The 12378-nt window shown below is 39.6% G+C and overlaps 1 protein-coding gene across 50 annotated transcripts in view; it reads left to right on the top strand.

Moving 5' to 3' along the window:
* Window positions 1-12378, top strand: part of LOC126939504 (uncharacterized) — a 557395-nt gene that overhangs the window by 332541 nt on the left and 212476 nt on the right. For 25 of the 50 annotated variants that reach the window (XM_050764859.1, XM_050764858.1, XM_050764860.1 and 22 more), the window contains 4 exons: window positions 2090-2191; window positions 2699-2752; window positions 10020-10121; window positions 10630-10683. The exons of 6 other annotated variants lie outside the window; for them this stretch is intronic. In XM_050764859.1, coding sequence (XP_050620816.1) covers window positions 2090-2191; window positions 2699-2752; window positions 10020-10121; window positions 10630-10683 — 312 coding nt within the window. The remainder of the gene's footprint in view (window positions 1-2089; window positions 2192-2698; window positions 2753-10019; window positions 10122-10629; window positions 10684-12378) is intronic. 19 more of the 50 variants (XM_050764890.1, XM_050764883.1, XM_050764878.1 and 16 more) reach the window with 6 other exon arrangements.

Here is a 12378-nt window from a genome sequence, read left to right as displayed (position 1 = left end):
GATGGAGACCATCCTGGCTAAGTCGGTGAAACCCCGTCTCTACTAAAAATACAAAAAAAATTAGCCGGGCACGGTGGTGGGTGCCTGTAGTCCCAGCTTCTTGGGAGGCTGAAGCAGGAGAATCATTTGAACCCAGGAGGCAGAGGTTGCAGTGAGCCGAGATCACAGAAGTGCACTCCAACCTGGGTGACGGAGTGAGACTCCCTCTCTGGAGAAGAAAGAAAAGAAGGACGGAGGGAGGGGGAGAGAGAGAGAGAGAAATAAATGCCTGCAAGTTACTATAAATCGTTGGAAAAAATTTCACAACTCCATAATGATTGTAGTTTACTTGAAATATGAGGAATAAAAAGCAGGTTAAATAATACCACAAAGAGAAAAATCACACAAATTCAGAATGAGGGATTCTACAGGAAAACCGGCCTACTCTTTTAAAAAAGTTGGTGTTCAATGTTAAAAAAAAAAAAAAAAAAAAAAAAAAAAAAAAAAAAAAAAGTGGGGAGACTTTTTTCTCTCTCTCTCGACAGAGTCTCGCTCTGTTGCCCTGGCTGGAGTGCGGTGGTGCAATCTCGGCTCACTGCAACCTCCGCCTCCCGGGTTCAGGTGCTGCTTCTGCCTCAGCCTCCCAAGTAGCTGAGACTGCAGGTGTGCACCACCATGACTAGCTAATTTTTGTATTTTTACTAGAGACGGGGTTTCACTACGTTGGCCAGGCTGGTCTCGAACTCCTGACCTCAAGTGATCCGCCCACATCGGCCTACCAAATTGATGGGATTACAGCAGTGAGCCACTGCACCCAGCTAACTTTTAGATTTAAAGAGACAAAGAGAATAACTAAATGCAATGTGAACTTTTGACAGAAACAGCTGTAATAGATGTTTGGGGGACAATTAACAAAAATATTTTTAAATATGAACTGGATGTAACATGACACTAAGGGATTATTGTTAATTCTCTTAGGTGTGACCATGCTATGTATTTATCAACAATGTCGCATAAGAGAATATCCTTATTCTTAGAAGATTCATGGCATGCTGCAGTGTTTAGGGATAATAAGTTACGATGTCCACCATTTACAGTCAAAATACGTTGAGGAAAGAAAAACATATTTATGTATACACTCACACATACATATGGAAAGACAGTATGAGAGAGAAAAAGTAAACTAGGGCGAAATGTTAACTCTTATTTCATGTAAGTGGTGATGGTTCGTTGTGCTGTTCTTTCAATGTTTCTGCATGTTTGGCACTTTCTATTATAAAGTGTTGGGGAAAAAAACATAGTGCTGAGTAGTATGAAATACCTTAAATGTCAGGGAAAGTAATAAGGAGATAGATGAATATAAGGTACTCATTTGGCCTTCCCATTATTCACTACTAATTTCATTGTGAATCCTGCAACCTCTCTAATACATAGATTCCATCTGATTTTTGGAAAACAGATGTATCATTATTTAACCAGATAATCAACCATATTGTTGAGAAATGTATCCCATACTCTCTTAGAGTTTATAAACTTAGTGGGGAAGATGTAATTACATGCCAAAAAAGTCAAGGAAAAGATGAGCTATCTATATGAGGAATTTAGTCAACTGTTGTCTGATATCTGTCTGAGATTAAATGACAACATATAAATGAAATGTTTTGTATGATGCCTGGTACCAAAATAAAAGCTCTCAATAAACGTTAGCTATCATTATCGTTATTAGGAATAATATTGAGAGATTACTTTTTAATCCTATGTATTGGTCAAAATATGTCAATGATTGACCCAAGTTTGCATCCACTGATCAGTTAATTGGTTTAAAGGACAGGATCCTAATTTTAATTCCATGGTCAATTTCATTTATATATTGATTCAACGAATTTTTTCTCTTTATGTAGAAAAATATAATCATGAATGGGCTTTAGCACATCCTCCTAAATCCTAATGCACAGTTTATGAAAATGCGTGCGTGTACTTTGTGGAAATAAAAGATCCATAGCTTTTCTCAACTTCCCAATGTGTATGCGTCTGAAAAAAAAAAAAAAACAATAGAGATTTTGTTTTAGAGTCTCTACATTTTCCTCACAGCCTGTGTCTTTCTGATTAGGGAAGGTTGATATAAAAAACCTGAAGACCGTTCTAGACAACATGGGAATCAAGCTCACAGATAAAGAACTTGAAGATCTGACACAAAGCCTGCCAGTCGGTGGTGAGCATGCTAGATATCACTGGTTTTTGGGTTTTGTGTTCTGTGTGCTTTTGGCATTAGAAGGAAAGGGAAAAAAGAACTTTTCATAATGCAAATGGCAAGATTAAATAAGACAGTCAGAGTAACAAAGTAGGGAAGGTAGTATTCTGAATACTAGCGGCATGGTCAATACAAGAGCCTTCCAAATTCTGAGGACAAGAAAGCTGACCCCTAGGAAAAAGCCACTTTTGAATTCCATCTTTCCATTATCAAATATAAGATTTGCTGTTTTATGGGTTATAAAGTCAAATTTACATTTTCTAAATAAGTTTATTTTCAATATTTATAATTGTTTCTTCATCTTCGTAACATATTCTGAGTAAATATTTATCAAATGACTAAAGTGCTTAACAAAATGCCCAGTATACTTCCTAAGTGCTGCTACTAGGTGTTATAATCATAGGAGGGAGGAGAGTGTTCTTGTGATATAACATGTTATGAGCTTCAAATTATGCCTTTGTGTTATAGCTGATAATAAAGTGGCTCTGAAAGCATTGGAGGATGAAGTGAAAGCTTTTACTGGTAAGAATTTGTTACACATGATTTGCAATAAATGATGATTTACACTAAAATTTTTAATAGTATTTTTCTAACATTCTATTTGTGGCTTATCAATTCACATATTTTCAATATTTTGATAAAATATCTGCCTTTACTAACAGATTAACATTATCTGCATTTTATCAGTCAAAACGAAAGAACTATTTCTTGATAACATCTTACATTCATTAGTACTGTTTTCCAATAAAATGGTTTCACCAGTATCTATAGACCCAAATAACTAGATGGACACAGTGAAAACAGGGTGAAGCATTAAAAGGATCAAAGTAATGAGTTCATTGCAAGCATCTAACCACCTAGTTTTACAAAAATGAAATATGTCATACTTGTTTTTTGACTTTTGTTTTTAATTATACTTTAAGTTCTAGGGTACATGTGCACAACGTGCAGGTTTGTTACATATGTATACATGTGCCGTGTTGGTTTGCTGCACCCATTAACTCGTCATTTCCATTACGTATTTCTCCTAATGCTATCCCTCCCCCATTCCCCCACATCACGACTGGCCCCGGGGTGTGATGGGCCGCGGGGTGTGATGTTCCCCGCCCTGTGTCCAAGTGTTCTCATTGTTCAGTTCCCACCGATGAGTGAGAACACGCAGTGTTTGGTTTTCTGTCCTTGCCATAGTTTGCTCAGAATGATGGATTCCAGCTTCATCCGTGTTGCTACAAAGGACACCAACTCATCCTTTTTTTATGGCTGCATAGTATTCCATGGTGTACATGTGCCACATTTTCTTAATCCAGTCTATCACTGATGGACATTGGGGTTGGTTCCAAGTCTTTGCTATTGTGAATAGTGCCGCCATAAACATACGTGTGCGTGTGTCTTTATAGTAGCATGATATATAATCCTTTGGGTATATACCCAGTAATAGGATTGCTGGGTCAAATGGTATTTCTCGTTCTGGATCCTTGAGGAATCGCCACACTGCCTTCCACAATGGTGGAACTAGTTTACACTCCCGCCAACAGTGTAAAAGCCTTCCTATTTCTCCACATCCTCGCCAGCACCCGCCGTTTCCTGACTTTTTAATGATCACCATTCTAACAGGTGTGAGATGCTATCTCATTGTGCTTTTGCTTTGCATTTCTCTGATGACCAGTGGTGATGAGCATTTTTTCACGTGTCTGTTGGCTGCATTAATTAACTTTTCTTTTGAAAAGTATCTGTTCATATCCTTTGCCCACTTTTTGATGGGGTTGTTTGATTTTTTCTTGTAAATTTGTTTAAGTTCTTTGTAGATTCTGGATATTAGCCCTCTGTCAGATGGGTAGATTGAAAAATTGTCTCCCATTCTGTAGGTTGCCTGTTCACTCTGATGGTAGTTTCCTTTGCTGTGCAGAAACTCTTTGGTGTAATTAGACCCCGTTTGTCTATTTTGGCTTTTGTTGCCATTGCTTTTGGTGTTTTAGTCATGAAGTCCTTGCCCATGCCTATGTCCTGACTGGTATTGGCTAGGTTTTCTTCTAGGGTTTTTATGCTTTTAGCTCTAACATTTAAGTCTTTAATCCACCTTGAATTAATTTTTGTATAAGGCATAAGGAAGGGATCCCGTTTCAGCTTTCTACCTATGGCTAGCCAGTTTTCCCGGCACCATTTATTAAATAGGGAATCCTTTCCCCGTTTCTTGTTTTTGTCAGGTCTGTCAAAGATGAGATGGTTGTAGATGTGTGGTGTTTTTCCTGAGGCCTCTGTTCTGTTCCACTGGTCTATATCTCTGTTTTGGTACCAGTACCATGCTGTTTTGGTTACTGTAGCCTTGTGGTGTAGTTTGAAGTCAGGTAGCATGATGCCTCCCGCTTTGTTCTTTTTGCTTAGGATTGTCTTGGCAATGCGGGCTCTTTTTTGGTTCCATATGAACTTTAAGGTAGCTTTTCCCAATTCCATGAAGAACGTCATCGGCAGCTTGCTGGGATGCCATTGAATCTATAAATTACCTTGGGCAGTATGGCCATTTTCACGATATTGATTCTTCCTATCCGTGAGCATGGAGTGTTCTTCCATTTGGTTGTGTCCTCTTTTATTTTGCTGAGCAGTGCTTTGTAATTCTCCTTGAAGAGGTCCTTCACATCCCTGGTAAGTTGGATGCCTAGGTATTTTATTCTCTTTGAAGCAGTTGTGAATGGGAGTTCACTCATGATTTGGCTCTCTGTTTGTCTCTTATTGGCGTATAAGAATGCTTGTGATTTTTGCACATTGATTTTGTATCCTGAGACTTTGCTGAAGTTGCTTGTCAGCTTAAGGAGATTTCGGGCCGAGACGATGGGGCTTTCTAAATATATACAGTCATGTCATCTGCAAACAGGGACAATTTGACATCCCTTTTTCCTAATTGATACCCTTTATTTCTTTCTCCTGCCTGATTGCCCTGGCCAGAACTTCCAACAATATGTTCAATAGGAGACACTGTGTTGAATAGGAGTGGTGAGAGAGGGCAGCCCTGTCTTGTGCCAGTTTTCATAGGGAATGCTTCCAGTTTTTGCCCATTCAGTATGATACTGGCTGTGGGTTTGTCATAAATAGCTCGTATTGTTTTGAGATACGTTCTATCAATACCTAGTTTACTGAGAGTTTTTAGCATGAATGACTGTTGAATTTTGTTGAAGGCCTTTTCTCCGTCTGTTGAGATAATCATGTGTTTTTTGTGTTTGGTTCTGTTTATGTGATGGATTACGTCTACTGATTTGCGTACGTTGAACCAGCCTTGCATCCCAGGGATGAAGCCAACTTGATCTTGGTGGTTAAGCTTTTTGATGTGCTGCTGGATTCGGTTTGCCAGCATTTTATGGAGGATTTTTGCATCGATGTTCATCAGGGCTATTGGTCTAAAATTCTCTTTTCTTGTTGTGTCTCTGCCAGGCTTTGGTATCAGGATGATACTGGCCTCATAAAATGAGTTAGGGAGGATTCCCTCTTTTTCTATTGATTGGAGTAGTTTCAGAAGGAATGGTACCAGCTCCTCCTCGTACCTCTGGTAGAATTTGGCTGTGAATCCGTCTGGTCCTGGACTCTTTTTGGTTGGTAGCCTATTAAAGATTGCCTCAATTTCAGAGCCTGTTATTGGTCTATTCAGTGATTCAGCTTCTTCCTGGTTTAGTCTTGGGAGGGTGTATGTGTCCAGGAATTGATCCATTTCTTGTAGATTTTCTAGTTTATTTGCATAGAGGTGTTTATAGTATTCTCTGATGGTAGTTTGTATTTCTGTGGGATCGGTGGTGATATCCCCTTTATCATGTGTTACTGCGTCTAGTTGGTTCTTCTCTCTTTTCTTCTTTATTAGTCTTGCTAGCGTTCTATCAATTTTGTTGATCTCTTCAGAAAACCAGCTCCTGGATTCATCGATTTTTTTGAAGGGTTTTTTGTGTCTCTATCTCCTTCGGTTCTGCTCTGATCTTAGTTATTTCTTGCCTTCTGCTAGCTTTTGAATGTGTTTGCTGTTGCTTCTCTAGTACTTTTCATTGTGATGGTAGGGTGTCGAGTTCAGATCTTTCCTGCTTTCTGTGGTGGGCATTTAGTGCTATAAATTTCCCTCTACACACTGCTTTAAATGTGTCCCAGAGATTCTGGTACGTTGCGTCTTTGTTCTCATTGGTTTCGAAGAACATCTTTATTTCTGCCTTCATTTCGTTATTTACCCAGTAGTCATCCAGGAGCAGGTTGTTCAGTTTCCATGTAGTTGTGTGGTGTTGAGTGAGGTTCTTAATCCAGAGTTCTAATTTGATGGCACTGTGGTCTGAGAGACAGTTTGTTGTGATTTCTGTTCTTTTGCATTTGCTGAGGAGTGCTTGACTTCCAACGATGTGGTCAATTTTGGAATAAGTGCGATGAATGCTGCTGAGAAGAATGTAAGTTCTGTTGATTTGGTTTGGAGAGTTCTGTAGACGTCTATGAGGTCTGCTTGGTGCAGAGATGAGTTCAAGTCCCGGATATCCTTGTTACCCTTGTGTCTCCATATACTGGGATATATTACATAATATACCATTTAACAGGGGTGATTGTAGATGAAATTTTTCTGTTTTAAACATGTCTGGACGCTGGGCGTGGTGACTCCTGTCTGTAATCCCAGCACTTTGGAAGTCCGAGGTAAGTGGATCACTTGAGGTCAGGAGTTTGAGACCAGCCTGGTCAACAAGATGAAACCCCATCTCTTCTAAAAATACAAAAATTAGCCGGGTGTGGTGATGGGCACGTGTAATCCCAGCTATTCAAGAGGCTGAGGCAGGAGAATTGCTTGAACCCAGAAGATGGAGGTTGCAGTGGGCCGAGATCACGTCACTGCTCTCCACCCTGGGCAACAGAGCGAGACTCCGTCTGGAAAAACAAAAAAACATGTCAGGAGGCTGGATGCCGTGGCTCACGCCTGTAATCCCGGCACTTTGGGAGGCCAGGAGTTGAAGACCACTTTGGGCAACATAGCAAGACCCCATCTTTACAAAAAGGAAAAGTAAAAAATAAACAGGTTGGTATCCTGGGCCATGGAGTGGCAGTGGGCATCTTTTGCCTGTGATCAGTCACGTGATCCCAGCAGCACTCACGTCCTGTTCCCAGTACCCTCCTGTCATTGGTCCAAGGATGAGCATGTGACTCCTCACTGCCAGTCAGAGCCTCCCTGGGAGGGTAAGGGGGCCCTCTGGTGGTGTTTTCCAGCACAGCCGGCAGATCCTCCTTTGGGACTTAGGCGAGGGCATAGGACTCCTCCCCGCTTGTGCTTGCGGGCGAGGATCAGCCTCCGAGATTCTGCGGAGAGACTCTCAAGGGGCACCAGCTGGAGCTGGTTCTGTGTCTGCAGGGAACCATCTGGTGCTCTCTGCATTCATAGCCCCCTACCGCGAGTTTTCTCCTCTGTGTCTTTGTGGCTTAGCCCAGTGTTCACAGAAGGGGCGGGGGTGGAGGGCTCAAACGCTGTCATCCACGTTTGCTTTTCGAAAAAAACAGCAGGACACAAAATTCTATAAACACGAAATGACGGTACCTGGTACGTGACCCGAATGCAACTCAGAAGGGTGCCAGTAAGTTAGGGGATTGGCCTTGGGAAGGCGTCCTTCTTTTGAGAAAGTGTAATATTTCAGGCCGGGCGCGGTGCCTCACGCCTGTAATCCCACCACTTTGGGAGGCCGAGGCGGGCGGATCAGGAGGTCAGGAGATGGAGACCATCCTGGCTAAGTCGGTGAAACTCCGTCTCTACTAAAAATACAAAAAAAATTAGCCGGGCACGGTGGTGGGTGCCTGTAGTCCCAGCTTCTTGGGAGGCTGAGGCAGGAGAATCATTTGAACCCAGGAGGCAGAGGTTGCAGTGAGCCGAGATCACAGAAGTGCACTCCAACCTGGGTGACGGAGTGAGACTCCCTCTCTGGAGAAGAAAGAAAAGAAGGACGGAGGGAGGGAGAGAGAGAGAGAGAAATAAATGCCTGCAAGTTACTATAAATCGTTGGAAAAAATTTCACAACTCCATAATGATTGTAGTTTACTTGAAATATGAGGAATAAAAAGCAGGTTAAATAATACCACAAAGAGAAAAATCACACAAATTCAGAATGAGGGATTCTACAGGAAAACCGGCCTACTCTTTTAAAAAAGTTGGTGTTCAATGTAAAAAAAAAAAAAAAAAAAAAAAAAAAAAAAAAAAAAAAAGTGGGGAGACTTTTTTCTCTCTCTCTCGACAGAGTCTCGCTCTGTTGCCCTGGCTGGAGTGCGGTGGTGCAATCTCGGCTCACTGCAACCTCCGCCTCCCGGGTTCAGGTGCTGCTTCTGCCTCAGCCTCCCAAGTAGCTGAGACTGCAGGTGTGCACCACCATGACTAGCTAATTTTTGTATTTTTACTAGAGACGGGGTTTCACTACGTTGGCCAGGCTGGTCTCGAACTCCTGACCTCAAGTGATCCGCCCACATCGGCCTACCAAATTGATGGGATTACAGCAGTGAGCCACTGCACCCAGCTAACTTTTAGATTTAAAGAGACAAAGAGAATAACTAAATGCAATGTGAACTTTTGACAGAAACAGCTGTAATAGATGTTTGGGGGACAATTAACAAAAATATTTTTAAATATGAACTGGATGTAACATGACACTAAGGGATTATTGTTAATTCTCTTAGGTGTGACCATGCTATGTATTTATCAACAATGTCGCATAAGAGAATATCCTTATTCTTAGAAGATTCATGGCATGCTGCAGTGTTTAGGGATAATAAGTTACGATGTCCACCATTTACAGTCAAAATACGTTGAGGAAAGAAAAACATATTTATGTATACACTCACACATACATATGGAAAGACAGTATGAGAGAGAAAAAGTAAACTAGGGCGAAATGTTAACTCTTATTTCATGTAAGTGGTGATGGTTCGTTGTGCTGTTCTTTCAATGTTTCTGCATGTTTGGCACTTTCTATTATAAAGTGTTGGGGAAAAAAACATAGTGCTGAGTAGTATGAAATACCTTAAATGTCAGGGAAAGTAATAAGGAGATAGATGAATATAAGGTACTCATTTGGCCTTCCCATTATTCACTACTAATTTCATTGTGAATCCTGCAACCTCTCTAATACATAGATTCCATCTGATTTTTGGAAAACAGATGTATCATTATTTAACCAGATAATCAACCATATTGTTGAGAAATGTATCCCATACTCTCTTAGAGTTTATAAACTTAGTGGGGAAGATGTAATTACATGCCAAAAAAGTCAAGGAAAAGATGAGCTATCTATATGAGGAATTTAGTCAACTGTTATCTGATATCTGTCTGAGATTAAATGACAACATATAAATGAAATGTTTTGTATGATGCCTGGTACCAAAATAAAAGCTCTCAATAAACGTTAGCTATCATTATCGTTATTAGGAATAATATTGAGAGATTACTTTTTAATCCTATGTATTGGTCAAAATATGTCAATGATTGACCCAAGTTTGCATCCACTGATCAGTTAATTGGTTTAAAGGAAAGGATCCTAATTTTAATTCCATGGTCAATTTCATTTATATATTGATTCAACGAATTTTTTCTCTTTATGTAGAAAAATATAATCATGAATGGGCTTTAGCACATCCTCCTAAATCCTAATGCGCAGTTTGTGAAAATGCGTGTGTGTACTTTGTGGAAATAAAAGATCCATAGCTTTTCTCAACTTCCCAAAATGTGTGCGTCTGAAAAAAAAGGATACATAGAGATTTTGTTTTAGAGTCTCTACATTTTCCTCACAGCCTGTGTCTTTCTGATTAGGGAAGGTTGATATAAAAAACCTGAAGACCGTTCTAGACAACATGGGAATCAAGCTCACAGATAAAGAACTTGAAGATCTGACACAAAGCCTGCCAGTCGGTGGTGAGCATGCTAGATATCACTGGTTTTTGGGTTTTGTGTTCTGTGTGCTTTTGGCATTAGAAGGAAAGGGAAAAAAGAACTTTTCATAATGCAAATGGCAGGATTAAATAAGACAGTCAGAGTAACAATGTAGGGAAGGTAGTATTCTGAATACTAGAGGCATGGTCAATACAAGAGCCTTCCAAATTCTGAGGACAAGAAAGCTGACCCCTAGGAAAAAGCCACTTTTGAATTCCATCTTTCCATTATCAAATATAAGATTTGCTGTTTTATGGGTTATAAAGTCAAATTTACATTTTCTAAATAAGTTTATTTTCAATATTTATAATTGTTTCTTCATCTTCGTAACATATTCTGAGTAAATATTTATCAAATGACTAAAGTGCTTAACAAAATGCCCAGTATACTTCCTAAGTGCTGCTACTAGGTGTTATAATCATAGGAAGGGGGAAGAGTGTTCTTGTGATATGACATGTTATGAGCTTCAAATTATGCCTTTGTGTTATAGCTGATAATAAAGTGGCTCTGAAAGCATTGGAGGATGAAGTGAAAGCTTTTACTGGTAAGAATTTGTTACACATGATTTGCAATAAATGATGATTTACACTAAAATTTTTAATAGTATTTTTCTAATATTCTATTTGTGGCTTATCAATTCACATATTTTCAATATTTTGATAAAATATCTGCCTTTACTAACAGATTAACATTATCTGCGTTTTATCAGTCAAAACGAAAGAACTATTTCTTGATAACATCTTACATTCATTAGTACTGTTTTCCAATAAAATGGTTTCACCAGTATCTATAGACCCAAATAACTAAATGGACACAGTGAAAACAGGGTGAAGCATTAAAAGGATCAAAGTAATGAGTTCATTGCAAGCATCTAACCACCTAGTTTTACAAAAATGAAATATGTCATACTTGTTTTTTGACTTTTGCTTTTTATTATACTTTAAGTTCTAGGGTACATGTGTACAACGTGCAGGTTTGTTACATATGTATACATGTGCTGTGTTGGTTTGTTGCACCCATTAACTCGTCATTTACATTATTTCTCCTAATGGTATCCCTCCCCCACTCCCCCACATCACAACTGGCCCCGGGGTGTGATGTTCCCCTCGCTGTGTCCAACTGTTCTGTTTGTTCAGTTCCCCCGTATGAGAACATGCAGTGTTTGGTTTTCTGTCCTTGCCATAGTTTGCTCAGAATGATGAATTCCAGCTTCATCCGTGTTGTTACAAAGGACACCAACTCATCCTTTTTTTATGGCTGCATAGTATTCCATGGTGTACATGTGCCACATTTTCTTAATCCAGTCTATCACTGATGGACATTGGGGTTGGTTCCAAGTCTTTGCTATTGTGAATAGTGCCACAATAAACATACGTGTGTGTGTGTCTTTATAGTAGGATGATATATAATCCTTTGGGTATATACCCAGTAATGGGATTGCTAGGTCAAGTGATATTTCTAGTTCTAGATCCTTGAGGAATAGCTACAGCGTCTTCCACAATGGTGGAACTAGTTTACACTCCCACCAACAGTGTAAAAGCCTTCCTATTTCTCCACATCCTCTCCAGCACCTGTTGTTTCCTGACTTTTTAATGATCACCATTCTAACTGGTGTGACATGGTATCTCATTGTGGTTTTGATTTGCATTTTCTGATGGTGAGTGATGATGAGCATTTTTTCATGTGTCTGTTGGCTTTGTAAATGTCTTCTTTTGAGAAGTGTCTGTCCATATCCTTTGCTCACTTTTTGATGGGGTTGTTTCTTCTTGTGTATTTGTTTGAGTTCTTGTAGGTTCTGGATATTAGCCCTTTGTCAGATGGGTAGATTGCAAAAATGTTCTCCCATTCTGCAGGTTGCCTGTTCACTCTGATGGTGGTTTATTTTGCTGTCAGAAGCTCTTTAGTTTAATTAGATGCATTTGTCAATTTTGGCTTTTGTGCCTTTGCTTTTGGTGTTTTAGTCATGAAGTCCTTGCCCATACCTATGTCCTGAATACTATTGGCTAGGTTTTCTTCTAGGGTTTTTATGCTTTTAGGTCTAACATTTAAGTCTCTCACTCATCTTAAATTAATTTTTGTATGAGGTATAATGAAGGGATCATTTCAGCTTTCTACATATGGCTAGCCGGTTTTCCCAGTACTATTTCTTAAATAGGGAATCCTTTTCCCATTTCTTGTTTTTGTCAGGTTTTTCAAAGATCAGATGGTTGTAGATATGTGGTATTATTTCTAAGGTCTC

Source organism: Macaca thibetana, chromosome 16 (genome assembly GCF_024542745.1).
Source record: "Macaca thibetana thibetana isolate TM-01 chromosome 16, ASM2454274v1, whole genome shotgun sequence".
Taxonomy (NCBI): Eukaryota; Metazoa; Chordata; class Mammalia; order Primates; family Cercopithecidae; genus Macaca; species Macaca thibetana.
Note: the sequence above shows the minus strand (reverse complement) of the source record. Positions and strands in the feature narration are given on the sequence as shown.